The sequence below is a fragment of the Emys orbicularis genome, chromosome 4 (genome assembly GCF_028017835.1).
Source record: "Emys orbicularis isolate rEmyOrb1 chromosome 4, rEmyOrb1.hap1, whole genome shotgun sequence".
Classification (NCBI taxonomy): Eukaryota; Metazoa; Chordata; order Testudines; family Emydidae; genus Emys; species Emys orbicularis.
Window position 1 is genome coordinate 103,720,848 of NC_088686.1, and position 22,147 is coordinate 103,742,994.

Consider the following 22,147-nt stretch of genomic DNA (forward strand, 5'->3'; position numbering starts at 1 on the left):
TCCCCATAGTACCACAGCTCTGAGGTCTTCTGACTGGAGATGAGGGGCCTGTCAGATGGCAATCTGGCTGGAGACGAGGCGTACATGTGGATACATTTCTTACCTCTACTTCCTGTTAAGTTTCCTTGTCTTCCTGAGAGACAATTTGAAACTGGGAGCCTGAGTTGTTCAGGGAGTGAATTCTGACTTATACCAGTGTAAGTGAGAAGAGAACCAGGCCCAATGTTTTGAAAATTGACTCCCACTCCTTACAGGCTTTGCCTGAGAGCAGTACTTACATAGCAAATAGCAGCTAGCTCCTGACGCAGGTTACTTGCTTCTAGGCTTGATGTTGTTTTCATTGGATTTACTCCATTGTCATATACTGTAAACTTAGTCCCCATAAGATTTGATCTATCAAAAAACAGGAAGACAAATTACTTTTGTCGACAATACTGCCTGAATTATCTAGTCCCTTATCATATCAGAGCCTCAAGTGGTAAAAAACCCATAATATTCTATTAACTGTAAATAAAGTGGTCATCTGAAATCCTAAATATACATGCACCTCTGGGGGGCAGGATATTACAAGATGCATGTTATAGTGACTGTCCCTATTATTGCACTGTTCTGGGAGAATTCTTGTAATCTACCAAGATCAAGAGGCAATAAATCAGACATAAAAGAAGCAGTACAGTTCTAGTTAATCTACAGTGCCATTTTCAATGCAGATCATATATAAAAAAAGAGTTAAATAATTTGAGTATCATGTATGATGCTTAAGACACTCATGAGGCTGAGTTTTGTTGGGAGTTTCTGTTGAGTTGCTGTTTTAGTTGGATGGTTTTCTTAAGTTCTATCAAAGGTGCCTAGACCAATAGATAAGTACTTTTCTGTATATTTTTTTTTAGAAATCTAAAGAAATAAATAACTAAAATATGTGTGTGCAATAACATACTGGGACCCCAATCTCACCTGGGGCTTCTTACAGCATTGCTACTCTGTGTCTCCGCTCTCCGGGGAACCACAACACATAGAAAAAGGGAAATTCCCCCCCCCCCCAGTTTTAAAAAGTTCTAGCCCTCCCATTGGCTCTTTTGGTCAGGTGCCCACTCCTTTCTTTTTGCCTGTTGGCTTGTTAACCCTTTACAGGCAAAGCAAGTAGAGAACAGTTACTAAGAGGAATTTTATAGCTAACTGGCTGGCTAGGTGTCCATAAAAGGGAGCTCCCCCCCCCCGCCCATTTATCACAATGCAGTTTAAGGCTTTTATTAAATGGCAGGAGACAGGGGTAAAATTTTCAAAAGGGCCTAAGGGCAGATTTTCAATGGTATTTAAATCAATGGGAGTTAGGCACCTAATCTGCTTAGATGCTTTTGAAAATCCCCGTAGGTGCATATCCGCATTGGTAGGCACCTAAATAGATTAGGAAATCTGTCCCATTAGCTTTCAATAAGATTTAGGATCCTACATACCTAAATCACTTTTAAAAATGGAACTTAGGTACTTTTGAAAATTTTACCCAAGGCCTAGAGTCACATGATATAACCAAGACTGTAACTAAGGATAAGCCCTCTTTTTAATTTACAGAATGTACAGGTATCATAATTGCAACGAAACTGAATATTCTGTCAAGAAAACATATATTCCTTCCTCTCTGTCTTGGGTGCTTAAATGTTTACCTTAGTTTTCCAATGAAACTCTCTCCACCTCGAGACAGGTCAGTTGGGTCTATAGAGATGAGGTAATTAGAGGTTTTGCTCTTCTTTCGCTTCCTTCCGGCTAATAGAAATACCTAAGGAATGCAGAAAATGTCACATTGTAGAATGTCAAAGAATATTTAACACCCCATCCTCCCAATAAATGGGCAATGTTCCCGAGGTTTATCATCAGCAGCAGACGCAGTCACCTGAGACTTAGCAAAAATGGGTAAAAGCCAGCAAGGCGCAGTAACTGCTTCTTCCTTCAATCCATTATTTATGGTTTAAATAATTAAACCTGATATGCTTTGTTAAATGTTTAATTCTAGCTTGTACTGGCTCCTCCAAGGGAAGTGAAAATAGAAGCCTTTCAGTCGCAAAGGGCAAGGAGCCTCAGTTGCTAACGATTTTCAGCTGCCAGGCATTGACTCTTCTAAGACCAAATAGTAAGATAAAGAATGGGAAAGTAAATGTAATGTGGTGACACGTTGCATAGTACCAAACCCTTAGTCAAAGGAAATATATAATTCTACTGGCTACATAAAAATTCTGAAGACACTTTTAATGGTTTTAAGTTCAGGTGCAACTGGTATGTCATTCAGGTATATTTTATGACCTTTTTACCATCCTCCCTTTCCAAGTGGAGGTAATAGGTAGGGTACATTCCTCGGTCCATTCCCTTCTTGTCTCTTGTGATTCGGCATTTGACGGTGACGCCCTGTGGAGCAGGTCTCACAGCAAACTCCTCCAGGTCATCAACATCTATGACAGGCTCATTTGCGGAAGGGCTGGGAGCTGAGGCTGCCTCCTAGAAGAGTAAGAAAGGTTACCTCATGTTTACTTTACGATTACAAAGGAAAGACTGAAAACACAAGAGTTTAAAGAAACATGTCAGCAGCTGCACTGCAGAAACAGCTTTTCTTAAAAATAATAATAATAATGGCAATAACATAGCACATTGCATTCCCCCTGTTCTGGACCCCTTATGCCTCTCAGGTGCTGCAAAGGGGAGGGATTTGGAGGCAACTGCTCAGATGAGAATCCCCCCCCTCAGCTGGTGTAAAGCCATTGGAACAGTCTCCGATGCCAACTGCACCCCTGCACAGGGGACATACGGGAAAAAAGGAGTGGAGTTAGTTGCACCTAGAAAGTCAGACTCATAACCAATGCAAGGCAGAATCTGGCTCAATATTTATGGATGAGTCCTTCGCAAAACCCTAGATCTGAATACCCCCAATTCTGAGAAAGTTCATATCTGGAAAAGGTAGGCAATTGGGAGATCACGAAAGGGAAAAGTGGGTTGTTTGGGGATGGATTACAGTTGAGGTAGTAGGGTTAAGAATGACTGTACTAGAGAGTTGAGAGCACTTTGGGTACCAGTGGCAGGAGCAGAGAGAGAGACTACAGATGGAGATAATAGTAAAGTCAAAATCTCTCTCCCTATCACCAACTCTCATCAAAAATTTTATTTTAACAATTTGATATTTAGTTTACCTATTTTTCTGTCTCTTCGTTCAGGTAATATTAGCTATGTGTTTACTTCTGGGAATGTTTGGGTTGACTTTTCAATGAAATTTCAGGTCATTTCACCCATCTCTAGTTTTTGATTTTCAGAAGACGCTCTTCTATTCAACCTTTCCATTACTTGCTTCTCTGAATCCTGTGATGTACCACAGCAAACCTCCCTCAAGATGCTATATTAAAAAATGCCCCTGATAAAAAACGCTGGCTTTCTGACCTGGAAATGACACAGTTCATATTAATCTACAGGCAACACTTCTGCCTTCTAACCTTGTTTGATTTCTTGCTTGTTGCAGAGCCAGGTCGGGTGTTACTGTTTAACTGGGAGGAACTTGAGCTGTCTTCATCATCCTCATCCTCTTCATCAAAATTCATGCTGCTTGAAATGCCTGAGGAGCAAGCAAACAAGTTTATATGAAATGTGAAAACACTAAAGCTGCATATGCATGCATACAGGATACAAATGATGATTAGTATTTCTCCTACTGTTAAACCTAGAAGCCCCAGGTGAGATTGGGGTCCCAGTGTGCTAGGTCCTGTACAAACACATACTAAGAGAAAGCTCCTGCCCTGAAGAGCTTTACAATCTAAATACACAAGACATACAAAGGGTGGGAGGAAAGGAAGTGTCATTATCCCCGTTTTATAGAGATTGAGTGATTTACCCAAGAACACACAAGAAGTGTGTGGCAGAGCCAGGAACTAAATCCAGATCTCCTAGTTGAGTGCTTTAAATACAAGATCATAAAAGCCCCATTCGGATCGGTGAAGGCAGCCCTTTGCAGCTGCACGGGGGTCTAAAAAATTGCCACATTATGGTCAGATTTAATTTTTAGCTATTCCTAAGGCCCTACTTAATATGTGATATTGCAGAAATTGTGGATTAGGCTTCCACCACAATTTTGATTTTAATTAGCTTACTTTGCACAGTCCACAATTTTGCATACATTTTTAAGTTTGCAACACATACTTTTTTCACCACTAGTACAGTAGAACCCCATTTATCCAAGCTGATAGCAGCTGGGGCTTGGGCTGTCAGCACCTGCGCAAGGCGGGGCTCCCATTGTCAGCCTCACACATTGATAAGTGTAATATAGTTGCAGCAAAATGTCCAGTTATCAAAAAAAAATTAGCAGGCATAACATAACAAACATGGAGTGTCTGTATTGTTCCAGCAAAGTTTTCTTAAACAAATAGGTCTTCTTTGGCTTTTCCAAATTACTGCAATTAATAAATGTCCATTATTTCTTTTCTGTGATTTTTCTGTGTCTTGTCCACACTCTGCCGCAATTATTTGACAATCATCCTGCAATTCAAGTAGGGCCTTAGCTATTCCTATATTGTCTCATGGGGAGCAGATCTTAGTGTGAGGGGGAAAAAATTATAAAATCAAACTCTGTTTTTATGTATGTTTTTGTATGTAAAAATAAGACCAGAACAGAGGGAATCCCTTAGGTCACTGATCCATTTCACTTTAATACTTATATGTCAGTCCCGCAAGTGCCCCAGCCACACGCCACACAAACTTTGAGGAGTCTAAGGAAATGGAAGTTTGAAGACCAGGTTGGACTTGGCAGCAGAAGGTCTAGGTGGGTGGGGTCTGGGAAGTCTAGCAGGCCTGGTTTTCCAAGGGAGTTTTACGTAAATGAAGCCACCTTTCACTTTTGGTCCAAATCTGAAATTACAGCTTGATTACATAATATGTTCCAAAAATATTAGTTATTTTCCATAATTTTGGTCAAGAATTTCCATGATCGTTAATTCAAATACAGAAGGGTAAATAGGACAAGTACTAAACAAAGATCTTTGGAGCCAAATAAACAGTAGGGGCAGGGTTAACTTCTTCCTTCTGTACTTACCTGGAACATGATCCAGGGCCACAAGACTGGATTGGGAGGTGGAAGTGGACCAGGATGTATTTGCGTGGGGATCTGGGAAAGGAAAAAATCCATGGGCTTGGTTTTGCAAACCCTTAATCACATGCACAATCCTTAATGAGAGGACCCCACACATGACTAAGGGCTTGCTGGGTAAAGCCACATTTCTGCTGCCATAACTCTCAGATATTCTCCTTTATAAAAGCCATCACTTGTTGAAGACTGAAACTTACCTTAGGCCCATTGAAACCTGGTGTCACCTCCCTTTCAGAATTTTGAATTAAATGAGAATGAGCTGAATTATAGAACTGAGGTTACAGAATGTATTATTCATGCTAAATGGTTGCATTGTTAATCTTTCAGCACATTGTGGGTGAGTTCTTCATTGTGAGTCTTTGGTCTACTTTTTGATCTTTGACACACCGATATAATTCAGGGATACACACAGGGGTACACACAGCAAGCAAAGATTGAACCAAACTAGTATACAGACTCATATATTAGCTGAAATGCTTGTGGCAATATTCTTAGGTTTGAATTTTGACACTGATCGAAATTGTGTTGTAGCTTTTATTTAATTTTTTCTTTATTTTTATTTTATTTTCTTTATTTTATTGCTATTTCCAATCACTTCAAATGCTCATCCTCCCACAAATGCATAGGGGTCAAGTAGATGCATACACATTGTTAAGTATCCCTTAGAGATGCAACAGGCATGGTCCCATCATCCACTGCTTTAGTTCTCCCTACTATGGAAACAAACAATACAAAAATGGCATCAAAAGAGTCTCCAACAATATCCTGTGTATAAGGGAAGTCAGAGCTCATAGATTAACTAGTCATTTTGGCCATACCTGTTAGAATTCGAAGACCTGTGCTCACCCACCACCATCACACAGAATAGGAACTACCTGAAGAGAGTGTGATGACGTGCCCCTCTCTTCATTCTTTGACTCCCATTGAGAACCTTAAAAGCTATTTAACAAGAGCCAATTTTTCAAACTGGGGACATGGAATTACAGTCGCTTTTCTACAACTGAATATTAAGAACATTAGACTATTTGGAGGGCATAACATTGAATGATCTGAAGTTAAGCTCTTTAGCTCATGCAGATGACAACAGGCAGACACATTTGAATTAATAATGACATCCTTTGCTACCTTGGAAAATTGGTGTAGTCAACTTGGAGTTACAATAAATGCCAAAAGATGAAGTGACTGAATCTGGGAAAGGGACAAAAGATAAAGTGCTGAAATGCAGATGCAGCAAAGTCATAGAACAAGTAGAATCTTATGTGTTCCTAGGAAGCTTGATCAGTGCCAATTGTGCCATCAAGGATGAGGTTAAAAGGAGATGTGCCTTAGCCACAAGTGCTGCACAGAAATTGATGGGATTATGGATTGTTAAAAACATTACAACTAGTATCAAAGGGAAAATTTATCAAACCAGTGTACTAACAGTATTACTCTATGGCCTGGAAGCAGCTGCATTAAATGAAACAGAGATCAGAAGGCTGGTGGCAGTAAAGATGAAAGACAGCAGGTGTAAAGTGAAATGATTTAAAGATGATTGAAGAGGTTAGGAAGAGAGTAGGATGTCAAATCAGGGTACAGGATTGGCTACAACTGAAAAGATTACAACAAGGGGGACGCTGCAGGTGACAAACAAATGATAGGATGCTAACGAAAACAATGCAAACACAATCAACATCAGTCTGACCACCAATTAGATAGGACATTATACGCAGGGACATGATCAGGCTGGGTTTAACAGAGGAATAAGTCAAGAACAGGATGAATGGCAATGCTGTACTGTGTTCCCAGTGTCTGCAAAGATGCTCTGGGATGGGGGGGAAAAAGAATTTTTCCTATACTGGCATGCAAATTACATCCAACATTTGTTAGGGCAACCTCAGCATTCCATGTCCCAAATGGGCACTGGTGCATAAAAAAGCAGGGCGTTGAGCACACTACTATGCAGTGGCATAAACAGTTATTTTATTTTAGTCTGCATTTACACCCATCATGCAGGAGTCAGATTTTGCTGGTGTAATCACTAGCAAATGTTTGCCAATGTTTGACAAACTGGTTCTAAGCATCTTTTGGGACAACTCTGTGAATGCTTTAAAGAAGCTCCTGTTTCAGCTTTGTTCCCAGAAAGCAATTTTGTTTGCTGCTTGAAGTATTACACAAATCTATTCCTTCTCTAAATCTCAAAGCAACAGCAATTTTACCTCCAGCTGGCAATGAAGAATTACAAAATCCAGACTGCTACGGTCACAATGACATTAATGAAATTGATAAATGTGTAACTAAATGTTAGATTTCCATCTGATTTTTGCTAAAACCTGAGGAAGTGTGTGTCTGTCCTTGTGATTCATTCACTGTCAAGGAAGGCTCAATGTTAAAAATACTGAAATCAAAAGGCAAGAATATTTCCCACAGGAAGAGAATTATTCTAGTTGTGGCACTTTCCAGCAGATGGGGAAATCAAATAAAACATTTGGCATTTCCTTGCAAGGAGAGTATTGCCTGTGCACTAATGTATTCTATAACCTATCTTCTCCTAACTGAAACAGACATGTTGGATGCTCCCTGCGGAGCAGACAGGCATCTGTTAACATTGGACACTCACCACAAAGTTCCTGTCAAACAGCAGAATGGGTTCAAATCAGGACTAAGCAATTCTAATGACAATCAGCATGACCTTTCCTACCATCAGCATTGCCCTTACGCGGCTTTCCCCTTCCTCACCCATAAACAAATTGAAGGTGGCTTATGGGCAGCTACTCTCAAGGTTCCCACAGGAGCATGGTTCTCTAGATTCATGGTGACATGGCAGTGAGATGGTCCAGGGACCAGGGCAGAAGCATTGGGCCTGCACCTGAAAGCCTCAGCCCCTAAACAAATGTCCCCATGGTTCTTGGGACATCCAGGGGTGAGAAAAGCTAGCTAACAAGCTTCCTTCTCACTCCATGGGATGGCAGAGCCCATCATCCAACAGGAATATCCCATGGAACCTCTACTAGTTGAAACCAGCTTATTGATGCTTTGTAGCCACACAGGGTATGGAGTGATCCACTGACCTTAACAGGGGTCATGAAGCTAAATCCCCAGTGCTTTCATTTAAAACGTCCCCTGCATAAACTGTTAGGCTACGTGTACTGTACTCACCACTAGTGGCAGCGTGTAGGGTTTGTGTACCAACAAACAGCCTGCCAGAGGGGAGACAGCAGGGGAAGTCTCCAGCCGCAGGGAGCGGACAGCCTTTTCCTGCTCCCAGTCTTTCCCAGCGGCAGGGAAAGATTCCACAGTGGGGAGATGCCCAACTCTTTCCCTGCTGCTTCCTCCTGCCAGAGCCTTCCCCCATTGGGGGAGTCCTTCCTGAGGAGGAGAAAGAAGGCTCCAGCAGCATGGGACACTACACCGCTAAAACTAGATGGAGAGGCATGGCTTGGGTGAGCAGAGAGCATGTAGGGTATGTACTTGCCTATATGCCCACACCCTACAGGCATGCCTTTATTCTACTCACCTAAGCCAGGCCTCATCAGCCACACTGCTATTTATACCCATGCTAGGGGGGTGCTACGTGGGTATGTACGCTACATGGCCCCATAAGAAGCGTGCAGGGTAGACATACCTTTACTGTCTACTAAGTATGCCAGTTTTAACAGTTTTTAATATCAAAAAAGTGACCACCCCAAAATAATAAACCCCAGTAGTTTGACCTAACTTCAAAGTTGGTTTATAATTAGAGCTGGTCAGAAATTTCCTAAGATGACATTTTCCCTCAGGAAATGTCGATTCATCAAAAGCAAAATGTTTTGAGGAAAAGTTTCTATTTTGACAAATTTCCTTTCAAGGAAAAAAAAGAAAAAAAAATGAAATTCTATTCTGACATTTTCAGAATGAAACATTTCTATTTTTCATTTCAAAATTATTTTTATTTGCAATTTCTTTTATTTTACATTATTAAAAATGTAAACAAAATAAATGTCAAAATCAGAAAAAAGTTTTGATTTTTTTCAAAATGAAATATTTTGTTTGGAATTTGGTTTCCTAGCAAATTTCAATTTTTTTTGTTTTCCTTCTGTTTTGGAACAGATTTTTTTTTTCTAACTCGCAAAACTTTCCAGGAAACAGAAAATGTTCTCACCCAGCTCTATTTATAATTTCTAAATCAACCAACTTTTGTGAGCAAGGTGACAGGCTTATAAACATTTTGAGCCATGCATTTAAGTGGCAAGCAATACACAGAGAACTTGTTAGTCAAATCAGTCTCTCTCAGATCCAAATACCCAGGAAACTTCACACTTGGAGGAAATGTGTTCATTTCAGGCTGAGTCGCTAACATCCACAGTGTGAAGCATTTGAGATAATGAATCTCAGTGAGAGCTGCTCTACAAAACGAAACTGGCATTTAGAAAAGAACAGTCTATTCTATACAAGTCAAGTTCTCACTTAAATTTTGCTCTTTGTGGACTATGTGTATATTTTTAAAGCACCAGTTTCTCTCTGTAGAGCAGCTTTGGTCAAAGCCATCTTAACTTCAAAGGTTGCATGCTGAAGAAGCAGAACCATTAAGGCTTCAGAAAAGCATTGTGAAGATTTTAGGATTTATTTCCTCCTAAGCTGCTGTCTGATAGGAGATAACACTGTTGCAGAAAGGGAGAGACAGATACACACACACACACACACACACACACACACACACACTCATTTCATCCCCAGTCAGGGCTGTCCTTGAAAAAAACCCAGAACATTTGAGAAGTATGCTGCCAAGAAGTGCCGCAGAATACAGTTCTGTCATTTTTACCTTTAGGAGGATGAATTTGTGAATTGATTCTACAACCACACTTAATATTCTGCCTTCTAATTTATATGTGGCCATTACAAGCCCTTTTGTTATGCTTAAGTACGTGATTTCTATCATCCTGCAATTCAGATTGTAAAACTTATGGATGAGAGCTTTAACACCTGCCACCTTGATAGCAACATTGCACTGAAGTATGGGAAAGCCATGTCCCAGAGTACACATAGGTCTCTTGCTGCTTGGGCCAATGGGGAACTCCATTACAATTATGGAGGTAAAACAACGGAGCAATAAGGGAAGGATAATGATGATTCACTGAAGGAAGGACCTCAAGTGAAATGGTGAAAAAACATGTCTATGCCTTAGTTTAGGACCAGGCTACCATTGGGAGTAGAAGGAGTCACCAGCCTAAAAACAGAGCAAACAAAGAGCATAAGTAGGTAGCTTTGGCTACTTACCCTTTTTCTGCATTGTTACTCTAAGGTCCTGCCTGCTTTGTTGTTGGCCACTAGCCATCGTCTCTCCATCATCTTCATTGTGGCTAGACTGCCCAACAGTAAGAATCTGAATTTGGCTTCCTACCTCCTGAACATCATCTTGAAATGCAGCAGGGCCATCAATTCCTGTCAGACAACAGCAAAAGTCTAGTCAAAGTATTACTGAAAAGCTAACCAATATCAACTCAGAAATACTTAGATGACATCCTATCTAAGAAACAAAGCTCAGCAGTCCATCTGCAATTACATTTTCATGACTAAAATAGTCTTCAAGGCAAACAACTCATTTGAACTCCCAAGCTTTTTGATTTGTTCCCAGAGATCAGACTAGCTCTGTGACCTGGAAGAGAGTGTTCCGAGTATTAGTATGCATGGGAGTTCATCAAGCACAACCACTCGGTTTCAGACTGTCCATAACTGACACTGCCTCAACAAATACTCTTTTTGAAGCTGGTGTAGAGTTTACTGAGGCCCTCTGTGTAAAAGCTATTTTACAGCAGTAATGGTTTTCTGAACTGTTGAAGCAAATGGAAAGTGTCTCTCTCTGTGCGAGAGCATTGCAAGAGAGAATGGTTTGGAGATTTCTCCACTTCTAGCCTTCAGACCTTTGATTATAGCATATCCATTTCCATGAGGTCTAAGCACCTCATTTTCAAGTGTATTCTGGGGATATAACACAGACATTGCTGAGACTTTTAGCACATAATGCTAAATATGAGTGACAAGTTGAATTTCACATACTAAAACAATTTCAAGCATGTTTGTTAAAAACTTCCAACAGACATGTTTCAAAAATGTTCACATTTGCAGATCTTTTCACTTAAACTATTGTGACCCTTGCTTCTTCAAGGCTGGACTCCACCAAACTGTTCATGTGTCAGCAGGGACCCAAATGGGTACTATACCGAATCACTTCTCTGAAGAAAGACCCTGTCTATTTAAGGTATTGGGTGCCATATTTAGGTTCCTAAATTAGTCAGTAGGTGCCTAAAATGGTTATTTAGGCACATAAAGATTTTGTTGCTCAACTTTGTGCGTTGATGTTTATAAACAGAGCAGTATTATAATATTAAAAACTCTATTGTATTATTGTTATATTATTAAAAACCCTAACTGGTTTCAAGACTAGCCTTGGTAAATTTATGGAGGGGATGGTAGATAAGGTTGCCTACAATGGCATGTAGGAAACAGCCAGAGATGGGCTAGTAGATGGGGAGGGCTATGAGTTACTATAGTAAATTCTTTCCCAGGTGTCTGGCTAATGGGTCTTGCCCACATGCTCAGGGTCTAACTGATCACCATATTTGGGGTCAGGAAGGAATTTTCCCCCAGGATCAGATTGGCAGAGACCCTGGGGGTTTATCACCTTCCTCTGCAGCGTGGAGCATGGGGCATTTGCTGGTTTGAACTAGAGTAAATGATGGATTCTCTGTAACTTGAAGACTTTAAATCATAATCTGAGGACCTCAGTAACTCAGCCAGAGGTTATGGGTCTAGTACAGGAGAGAGTGGGTGAGGTTCTGTGGCCTGCAACGTGCAGGAGGTCAGACCAGAAGACCATGACGGTCCCTTCTGGCCTTAAGTCTATGAATTTACTATTTGTATTACAGCAGCATCTAGAGACCCCAGCTGAGATCATTATGCTAGGTGCTGTACATACACATAATAAGGAAGTCCATCCCCAAAAGAGATTACAGTCAAAATAGACAAATGGTAGGAGGAGAAACAGAAACAGAGAGGTGAAATAACTCGCCCAAGCTCAAGTTCAGAAATAGAACTTAAATCAGCAGACGCTCAGTCCAGTGCTTCCTGTTCATTAGACCATGCTGCATCCTCTAACTCTTGGAGGTATTGTCATGGGCAAGCAATGTCTAGATGTGGCCAAAACCTGAAAAAATCCCAGTTAGAACAAAATATGGAGAGGAAAAGAACAATACATTCCCTGGCTCAGAAGAGTGTGTTCAGAGTGGGACTATTTACCTGGCTTTCTCCTCTCAACTATAAATAAATCACTGATTAGGCCTAGTTCTCTCCTATAGAAAGTCAATTTCCTTTTTTGCCAGGATAGCAAGTTATCAACCTTAGATTGTAAACTAGATTGTAACTCCTAGTTAAGATTTAGTGCTGTTGTGTACTATGTCAGCCACATAAAAATGTACTTTTACATTAATAAAAGCTATAATAATATCATTTATAGATATAGTAAATAATAAAAGCCTCTATAAGGTTGCTGCTCCACAAGGTTCTTTAATAAGCAATGGAGAGGAGAACTGGTAACCATTATGAGATTCTTATTGGGAAAGAATACAGCAAATTTGAAATTATAGGGTACACCTTGACTAGTGTGTGTCTGCTTACAAATGGCGAGTACATGAAGTTTTAATTTGTAAAAGGCATCCAAGACAGTATAGTGGGGGCAAGGCTTATTCCTGTTTTGGTGTTTGTGGGATGAACGTCAGCTCATTAATAACTTTGGCTGAAAAAAACTGGTCAAGCATGGTCAAATGAAGCTGAGTGAATGCTACTAATTGTTCTTCTTCAACTGTTCCTTTGTCTTGGCTGGCAAACACATTTTAAGAACTATAATTTCAGTTTATGTCCATCACTTTGCATCAGTTGCTTGCACCTACATTATGTAATAATATTAATAACCAGTGAGTCATGAGCTTTTTCATTGACACCTTGTATGACACTTATCAGATATATTTCATGACATTAAAGAATTGGGGTACACGTGAATTGGTTAAGCCAGCTGCTGTTCATTACCAGATATCCGGGTACCTGTGGCCCTTGCGCTGTTCTTAATGTCACAACAGGATATCGGAATAGATGGACCACTGGTCTAATCCACTATGGCAATTCCTATGTCCCTACACATACACAGGCACACTGACCAACATTTTAAAAAATTGGTGTCTAAAGTTAGGCTTCTAAACCAGACACCTGACTTTCAAAAGTGCTGAGTACCCACCAGTTCCATTGAAATTAACGGGGCAGTGGGATGCTCATCACTTTTGTGCATCTAGTCATCTATTTACCCACCTATGTTTGTACCTAATTTTAGACATCCAATTTTTAAAAATATCGGTCACTTTCCTCCCAAGCAGACTTTGATCTGTGGCAAATTAAATGCCTCCAACAACGTTATATGGTTCAGTTTAATCATGCTGGAGTTGCTGTTTCTGACATACACAAAACAACTGTGTTCCCATCCCATGCTGTCAGAGCCATCACATATTAGGCATTGGGACAAACATTGCACTGGCTACTCACGCATTAAGAGGAGGAAAATCAATTTCAGCATTCAGAGGAATGCATTACTAGTAGAGAGTGTTATTACACACTAAAACCTGTCCCAGGAGCTGACTCCATACTGGGGATGGAAGATGTAACCAGAAAAAAAAGAAAAGACAAATGTGAAACAAAATCCTCTACAATGTTAATAACGGGGAATACTGTACAAAAATAGTTGAAGATGCCTGACATTGAAAGGCTAACTCAGCAAAGGAAGTGTTCAGGAAGAACTCATCTTCACATAAGGATTATCCCTATTTAAGTGAAAATGAGAGAGTGTGTATGTGTAATACATACACACACACAGACACACACAATGTAAATAGGCAGCTTTACCGTCACCCATCTGATTTCTTGAAGCATTTCAAAAGCCATGCAGCCCTGATTCATCTTTCATTACAGTTTTAGGATGGATCCTTCTCTCTACAGTCCTCACTTTCTAGGCTTTGTGGGCTCCTGCTCCTTCTAGCCACATACCAAAAATGTGGCTTATTGTGCGGGGGTGGAAGGGGGGAAATCATATTTATTGTTAACAGTCTCCTGTAACTTCAGTGGTTGGAGAACATGGATTTAAGGTGGCAAAGGCAGACAAGTGGGCTGTGAGAAAGAAGAAAGTAAAGTCTTCAGAGCCAGGGGTCAGAATTTTCCACTGTGTCTCCTAAGTGCAGAATGCAGCGTCCTTGATGTAGACGTCTCTGTGTTCCTGTTAAAATAATGCTGAAAGCAGAATTCTTCATATTATTCATCAAGAGTGGGTGAACCAGGGCAGAAAAAAATATGATCTGACCGAAATACTTTGAGTGAGCGAGAGAGAGAACACTTCGGTTAAAATTGACATTTTCATGTCTTTGCACTTCTTGGTTTCATCTGAGACCAGAAGCTGAAGCCCAGAGATCATGAGAAAGGCTGTTCTTCTGGCATTTCCAGCCTATGAGAAATTGTCATTACATATATTTTAGTAGCATGTGCAACATTCTAGGCACTGTTCAAACACACAAGAAACAGTTCCTTCTATGAAGAGCTCATGAGTTATAACGTCTATTATTATTTATTATGATTTTAGAATGACATTTGTTTTTATAGACTGGTTACTACACTATTTTTTTTTTGGACAGAAGCTCAGACTTCTGAACAGAACATGACTACAACCAGAGATTGAAACAATTACAGCTTCTCTCCTGCAGTGGAAGGAAACAAACAATTACAACAGGGACCTGTTACTGTAAACACTGGAAAGGGAGCTATAAGAAGAAATTTTGCTTAATGTTCATGATGCACAGGAGGCAAATCAGTTTTCCCAGTCTAAGCTTTCATGGACTTTGTGATTTGCACTAGACCTAACTTTACCTTCAAAAGGTCTGATCAACATATTTTTCCTAATTTTTAAATCTCTTCAGCCTCCCTTAATTTAGTAATGATAATGCATTTTTGGAAACTTGAAATTGAGACCTGTTTCTACAGTTGCTATCCTGAAGCCCGTGGAAGCTGTCATTGGGAAAGAACAGCAGGGTTAGGCTGTATTTATTCCACATATGTATTCCATGAGCTGACTGGTTTGTTACTGGAGAGTTTCCAACAATTTGGCTATAATTAAAACTATCATCAAATAATGTGTTAAATAATTATAATAATAAAATCATTTGTTTTGGGAATACACAGAAAGTATTCAGTGAGCTTTGAGATCAGATGTGAGAAAACAAACGTACAGAAGGTCAAATTTGGGATCTACCAATTTTGACAGAACTTACATATTATCCAAATGTGCTCTCTAGAAATACTTCTGTTAGATTTCATCACTGAAAATTGAAATCATGTTATGGAACAATGGGAATTTAAAGACTTACAGGTTAAAATGATCGCTTTAAAGCTTTAATTGTTCAAGAGATTATCAGGAAAAAGTATTTTAGAAAGAAAGAAAAAGGAATACATATCAAATGCACAACCAGATGATGTTTAGGTACAGTGGTTTCAGAAAAGCGAGTAAATAAAACCTAAGCACTAGACATAATATGGAGACAGATATTATCCTGTATAGTTATCTAACAATAGTAAACATGAACACTGTCTCTTATATTATTCTCCATTAAACCTGAATAAATTAGTCACAGGTTCCAAATGTGACAGTAGCAACCAGACATTTTAAAAGGTATTAAAGTAGTACAGCCTGAAAATGACTGTAGGCAGAACCACATTACGGGCATAAGCACAGTGAGTCAGTTCTCCAAAACATTAGCTATGTATGATATGAATCCCTAATAACTGGATCTACCCAGAAGAAAATCAAATCATATTTATTCACATTGTGCAAACCAGTCTCAAATAGTTTGCTGTGAAGATTTCAAGCAAATGTCCCATTTTCTTGGTTTTTTTTTTTTTTTTACATGATCATGCATGTAGATCTAAAAATGCTACAGTTCTATGGGAAGGAATTATGACATTATTTTACTAAAAGAGAAGTTTTATTGTATTCAATTAGCATGAAAACCCCCAAGCTCCTGAAACAGTTTATTTTAGCTAATTTTATTTTTAAATCAACTTAAAAGAATTATTTTTATTTACTAAAGTAATTCTTTCTTCATAGGACATTCATGAATTAACTTAGGAAACAAGTCTAAAAGGCACTTGAGATGGACCTAACAAAGCTAACTGATCGGGTAGCACAATCCCTACTTTACAGATGGGGTGCTGAGGCACAGAGAAATCAGGCTTTGATCCAGACAAGCACTTAAGCATGTGCTTGAAGTTCAGCATGTTGAGTTGTTCCATTAAACGCAACAGGATTACTCACATACTGAACTTTAAGCACATGCTTAAGCACTTTCCTGAATCAGCTCCGGGGACTTGCCCAAGGTCAGACAGGACATCTGTGGCAGAGCAGAGAACTGAACTTTAAATTCACTGAGTTTCAGTCTTGTGCATATAACCACAAGAACATCCTTCCTCTATAAAGTTGCTGACAGCAATGGAGTTGAACTGATGTTTAGTAACGGTGGGAATTTCTTTAGACGAGGCTTCAGAGATGAGATACCAGGTTAAATGAGCCAACAGTCTGATCTGGTATTCTCACTGATATCTATTACATTCAAGACATTAGTGTGTACTGTGGGGACACATTTGCAAATTACTATTCTGAAGCATTGCAAAGCTGCTCCGTGTCTGACTTGAGGGTGGCAGTAGAATACTTCAAAGGAATGCTAGCCTGCTTTGCAATCAAAGAGAGAGATTTTGAGTTTATCAACAAAGTGAATCCTCAAAAAAGCTGTTTTTATTAAGCTCCCATCAGAACAAAAAGGATTTTCAACCTTTAAAGGATTTCATTCAGTACAAACCTTGAGTTTACATTTTCTTCAACTGATTCATAGTTTTAAACTAAATAGGCCAAATAACAGTTGAATAGAAGGCTTACTTTTGGAACTATGATGAGATAAAGTACTACTGACGACTCCACCGCCAATGCTAGTCTTGCACCTAGCAGTACATAATTCAGTATTATTTTTAAAAGTACTGTCTCAGTCATTGTTCAATAGATTACAGTAATACAGGTGTCAAGGCTGTATCCCCACTTTGAACTTTAGGGTACAAGTGTGGGTGCCTGCATGAGGACTTCTAAGCTTAACTACCAGCTTAGTTCTGGTCCGCTGCCACCATTCCCTACCCTGGGAAGCTTTTAGAAACCTTTCACCAATTCCCTGGTGAATACAGATCCAAACCCCCTTGGATCTTAAAACAAGGAGAATTTGACCCTTCCCCCCTCCTTCCTTTCACCAACTCCTGGTGAATACAGATCCAAACCCCCTTGGATCTTAAAACAAGGAGAAATCAATCAGGTTCTTAAAAAGAAGGCTTTTAATTAAAGAAAAAGGTAAAAATCATCTCTGTAAAATCAGTATGGAAAATAACTTTACAGGGTAATCAAACTTAAAGAGCTCAGAGGACCCCCCTCTGTCTTAGGTTCAAAGTATAGCAAACAAAGATAAACACTCTAGTAAAAGGTACATTTACAAGTTGAGAAAACAAAGTAAAACTAAGACGCCTTGCCTGGCCTTTTTACTTACAAGTTTGAAATATGAGAGACTTGTTTAGAAAGATGGGGAGAACCTGGATTGATGTCTGGTCCCTCTCAGTCCCAAGAGCGAACAACCCCTTAAAACAAAGAGCACACACAAAAGCCTTTCCCCCCGCCAAGATTTGAAAGTATCTTGTCCCCTTATTGGTCCTTTGGGTCAGGTGTCAGCCAGGTTACCCGAGCTTCTTAACCCTTTACAGGTAAAAGGATTTTGGAGTCTCTGGCCAGGAGGGATTTTAGTACTGTACACAGGAGAGCTGTTACCCTTCCCTTTATAGTTATGACACGCCCCCCAAATCACAGATAGTGTTGGACGTCCGGTTCCACACTGGCTGTGATTTTTTTCCTGGAGCTCTGTGTCAATGGAGTGGTATGCCCGTTCGGTCCGTCCTGGAGTGGCTGAGAAAATCGGTGCAAAGCTGGTGCACAGCTCCTTGATCTGCTGTCGCTGCAGACGTCCCAGGGTCGTGGAGAGGTTCACCTCTTCCACGCCACCATTCCTTTTTCCTTCGTAGTAGACACCTGCAGGCCACTCCGCGTCATGTTTCCTGGGCTGTAAACTGGCAAAAGTTTAATTCTCTGGAATAAAAGGGCTTAAGAGAATTAACATGGTATACCTTAGGCTTTATGTTGGAGGTGGGGGAGGCTATGAGATAGTTAACAGCTCCTAGGCGCTCCTGGACCGTGAATGGTCCTTCCCACGACGCTTCCATTTTATGGGCCTGGAGCGCCTTTAAGACCATGACTTGGTCTCCTACTTTGAAGGACCGTTCTCTGGAATGTTTATCATACCAGGCCTTTTGCTCTTCCTGAGCATCCTTTAGGTTTTCTTTAGCAAGGGCTAAAGAGTGTCGGAGGGTGCTTTGTAGGTTGCTTACAAAGTCTAGAATGTTAGTTCCTGGAGAAGGCGTGAACCCCTCCCATTGCTGCTTCACCAACTGTAATGGCCCCTTAACCTCGCGGCCATACACAAGTTCAAATGGTGAAAACCCTAAACTGGGATGTGGTACAGCCCTGTAGGCAAAAAGCAACTGCTGCAACACTAGGTCCCAATCATTGGAGTGTTCATTTACGAATTTACGTATCATGGCCCCCAAAGTTCCATTAAACCTCTCCACCAGACCATTGGTTTGATGGTGATGAGGGGTGGCAACCAAGTGATTCACCCCATGAGCTTCCCACAGGTTTTTCATGTTCCCTGCCAGGAAATTAGTTCCCGAATCTGTAAGGATGTCGGAGGGCCACCCTACCCTGGCAAAAATGTCTGCTAATGCCTGGCACACACTTTTAGCCCTGGTGTTGCTTAAGGGTACAGCTTCCGGCCATCGGGTAGCAAAATCCATGAAAGTCAGTACGTACTGCTTTCCTCTGGGTGTCTTCTTTGGGAAAGGACCCAGAATATCCACAGCTACTCGCTGAAATGGGACCTCAATTATGGGTAGTGGCTGGAGAGGGGCTTTAACCTGGTCTTGGGGCTTTCCCACTCATTGGCACACCTCACAAGACCGGACATAATTAGCAACGTCCTTGCCCATTCCCTCCCAGTGGAAGGACTTCCCCAACCGGTCTTTGGTTCTGTTCACCCCAGAATGGCCACTGGGATGATCATGGGCTAAGCTCAAGAGCTTTACCCGATACTTAGTGGGAACTACCAACTGTCTTTGAGGATGCCAGTCTTCCTGGTGCCCACCAGAAAGAGTCTCCTTGTATAAAAGTCCTTGTTCTACAACAAACCGGGATCGGTTAGAAGAGCTGAGAGGCGGTGGGGTGCTCCGTGCCGCCGCCCAAGCTTTCTGAAGGCTGTCATCTGCTTCCTGCTCGGCCTGGAACTGTTCCCTTGATGCTGGAGACATCAGTTCCTCCTTGGACTGTGGGCTGGGGCTTGGTCCCTCTGGAAGCGATGCAGGTGCTGGGGCTGTTTCCATTGACTGTGAACCGCTGTCCGCTGGTGCACTATGTGATATTTCAGGCTCTGGCTGAGCCTCTTGGGTAGGGTTATCTGCCGCTTCCGCCAGTTCAGGCTCGCTGGTGCCCTCTGGCATTGGAGTTGTAGACGGGTTTGCAAGCGCTGGACTCAGTGCTGGCAATGGTTCTGGTGCTGGTTGCGTTGCCAGTTCCGGTTCTGGGACTGGCTTTGGCTGGGTCTCTGGGATTGGATCCACTACGGCTGTTGCAGTCGTTGGCAGGGGATCCGGTTCCACCACCTTTGTTTGGGTCTCTGGGTACACAGACGGGGCCCTGGTGGACGGCTCAGGAACAGGGATGGGGTTGAAAGCTTGCTTAGCCTGGCTGCGGGTAACTATTCCCACCCTCTTGGCTAGCTTCACATGGTTGGCCAAGTCTTCCCCCAGCAGCATGGGGATGGGATAATTGTCATAGACTGCAAAAGTCCACATTCCTGACCAGCCCTTGTACTGGACATGCAACTTGGCTGTAGGCAAGGTTACAGACTGTGACATGAAGGGTTGAATTGTCACTGTAGCCTCCGGGTTGATGAGTTTGGGGTCCACTAGGGATTGGTGGATAGTTGACACTTGTGCCCCAGTGTCCCTCCAAGCGATAACCTTCTTTCCGCCCACTCTCAAGGTTTCCCTTCGCTCCGAGGGTATGAGAGAGGCATCTGGGTCTGGGGATCTTTGGTGTGATTGGGGGGTAATGAACTGTAATCGGTTGGGGTTCTTGGGGCAGTGAGCCTTTATAGGCCCCAGTTCATTACATTTAAAACATCGCCCTGCTAAGGTATCACCGGGGCGATGTTGGTTGGTGGAGACTGGTGGGGTGGGGTAAGAAGGCGTCTGGGGTTTCCCTTGGGATGTGGGTGGGGCCTTGGGTTGTCCCCGGTGATAAGGTTTTGTTTCGGCTTGCCCCTTCTGATATTCGCTCCAACTGCTACTAGCTTTTTTCTTTTCTGTCACCTCCACCCATTTGGCTCCAATCTCCCCCGCCTCGGTTACAGTTTTGGGCTTCCCATCTAAGATGTACCTTTCTATTTCCTCAGGAACACCCTCTAAAAACTGCTCCATTTTTACTAGGGAAAGCAGATCTTCCAGAGATTTAACATTTGCTCCTGATACCCAGGCATCACAATTTTTGTCAATGTGGTAGGCATGCCGGGTAAATGACACATCTGGTTTCCACCTTAGGGCTCTGAACCGCCAACGGGCATGCTCGGGTGTTAGCCCCATTCTGAGTCTGGCCTTGTTTTTAAAAATTTCATAACTGTTCATGTGTTCCTTAGGCATTTCAGCCGCCACCTCTGCTAAGGGTCCACTGAGCTGTGGCCTCAGTTCTACCATGTACTGGTCTGTAGTGAGGCTGTATCCAAGGCAGGCCCTTTCAAAATTTTCTAAGAAGGCCTCAGTATCATTGCCTGCCTTGTAGGTGGGGAATTTTCTGGGATGGGAAGTGGTACCTGGAGAGGAGTTGCTAGGATGGGCTGGTGCATCCTGCCTAGCCCTTGCTACTTCCAGTTCATGCTTCCTTTCTTTTTCTCTCGCCTCCTCTTTGGCTTTTTCCAGCTCTCTCTCTTTTTCTTTCAGATCCATCTCTCTTTCTTTCAGCTCCATAGCTCTCTTGTGGGCCCCCTCTTTGGCTTTCTCTTCTTTGTCACTCAGCTCTCTCTCTTTTTCTTTCAGCTCCATCTCTCTCTTGTGGGCCCCCTCTTTGGCTCTTTCTTCTTTGGTAGTCATTTTCCTGTTTTCTTGTGCTGGGTCACACCCCTCTGCAGTTGACTGAAACTGGGATGTACTCAGCTCTGGCTGCTGCTGAGTTAACAGAGACTTTCTAACTAGCTATTCACGAGGATGTAAAAAGAAAAAAAAACAATTCAGCTTGTACATTGCCTTTACCAGTCAAAGTTTGCTCGCTTTCTTTGAACCCTTTTCTTAACAAAGGACCTTGTTAAAAAAAACTTAACACCTCTGCCTTCAGGCAAGGAGAGATAAGATATGCATCTATCTACCTTCAGCTCTGCTTTCCAAGTAGCTAGAAGGAAAAAAAAAAATCTTACTGGCTTTTGGGTTTAAAACGATCTCCACCGCTGTGCCACCATGTCAAGGCTGTATCCCCACTTTGAACTTTAGGGTACAAGTGTGGGGGCCTGCATGAGGACTTCTAAGCTTAACTACCAGCTTAGTTCTGGTCCGCTGCCACCATTCCCTACCCTGGGAAGCTTTTAGAAACCTCTCACCAATTCCCTGGTGAATACAGATCCAAACCCCCTTGGATCTTAAAACAAGGAGAATTTGACCCTTCCCCCCTCCTTCCTTTCACCAACTCCTGGTGAATACAGATCCAAACCCCCTTGGATCTTAAAACAAGGAGAAATCAATCAGGTTCTTAAAAAGAAGGCTTTTAATTAAAGAAAAAGGTAAAAATCATCTCTGTAAAATCAGTATGGA

The 22,147-nt window shown here is 41.6% G+C and overlaps 1 protein-coding gene across 1 annotated transcript in view; it reads right to left on the bottom strand.

Annotated features, from left to right (window-relative positions):
* Positions 1–248: 248 nt before the first annotated feature.
* The window catches only part of TUB (TUB bipartite transcription factor), a 275,151-nt gene continuing 253,252 nt past the window's right edge, over positions 249–22,147 (bottom strand). The window contains exons 5-10 of the mRNA XM_065403837.1: positions 10,349–10,513; positions 5,060–5,131; positions 3,471–3,589; positions 2,296–2,487; positions 1,662–1,774; positions 249–393 (exon numbers count right to left, since the gene is read on the bottom strand). Coding sequence (XP_065259909.1) covers positions 249–393; positions 1,662–1,774; positions 2,296–2,487; positions 3,471–3,589; positions 5,060–5,131; positions 10,349–10,513 — 806 coding nt within the window. The remainder of the gene's footprint in view (positions 394–1,661; positions 1,775–2,295; positions 2,488–3,470; positions 3,590–5,059; positions 5,132–10,348; positions 10,514–22,147) is intronic.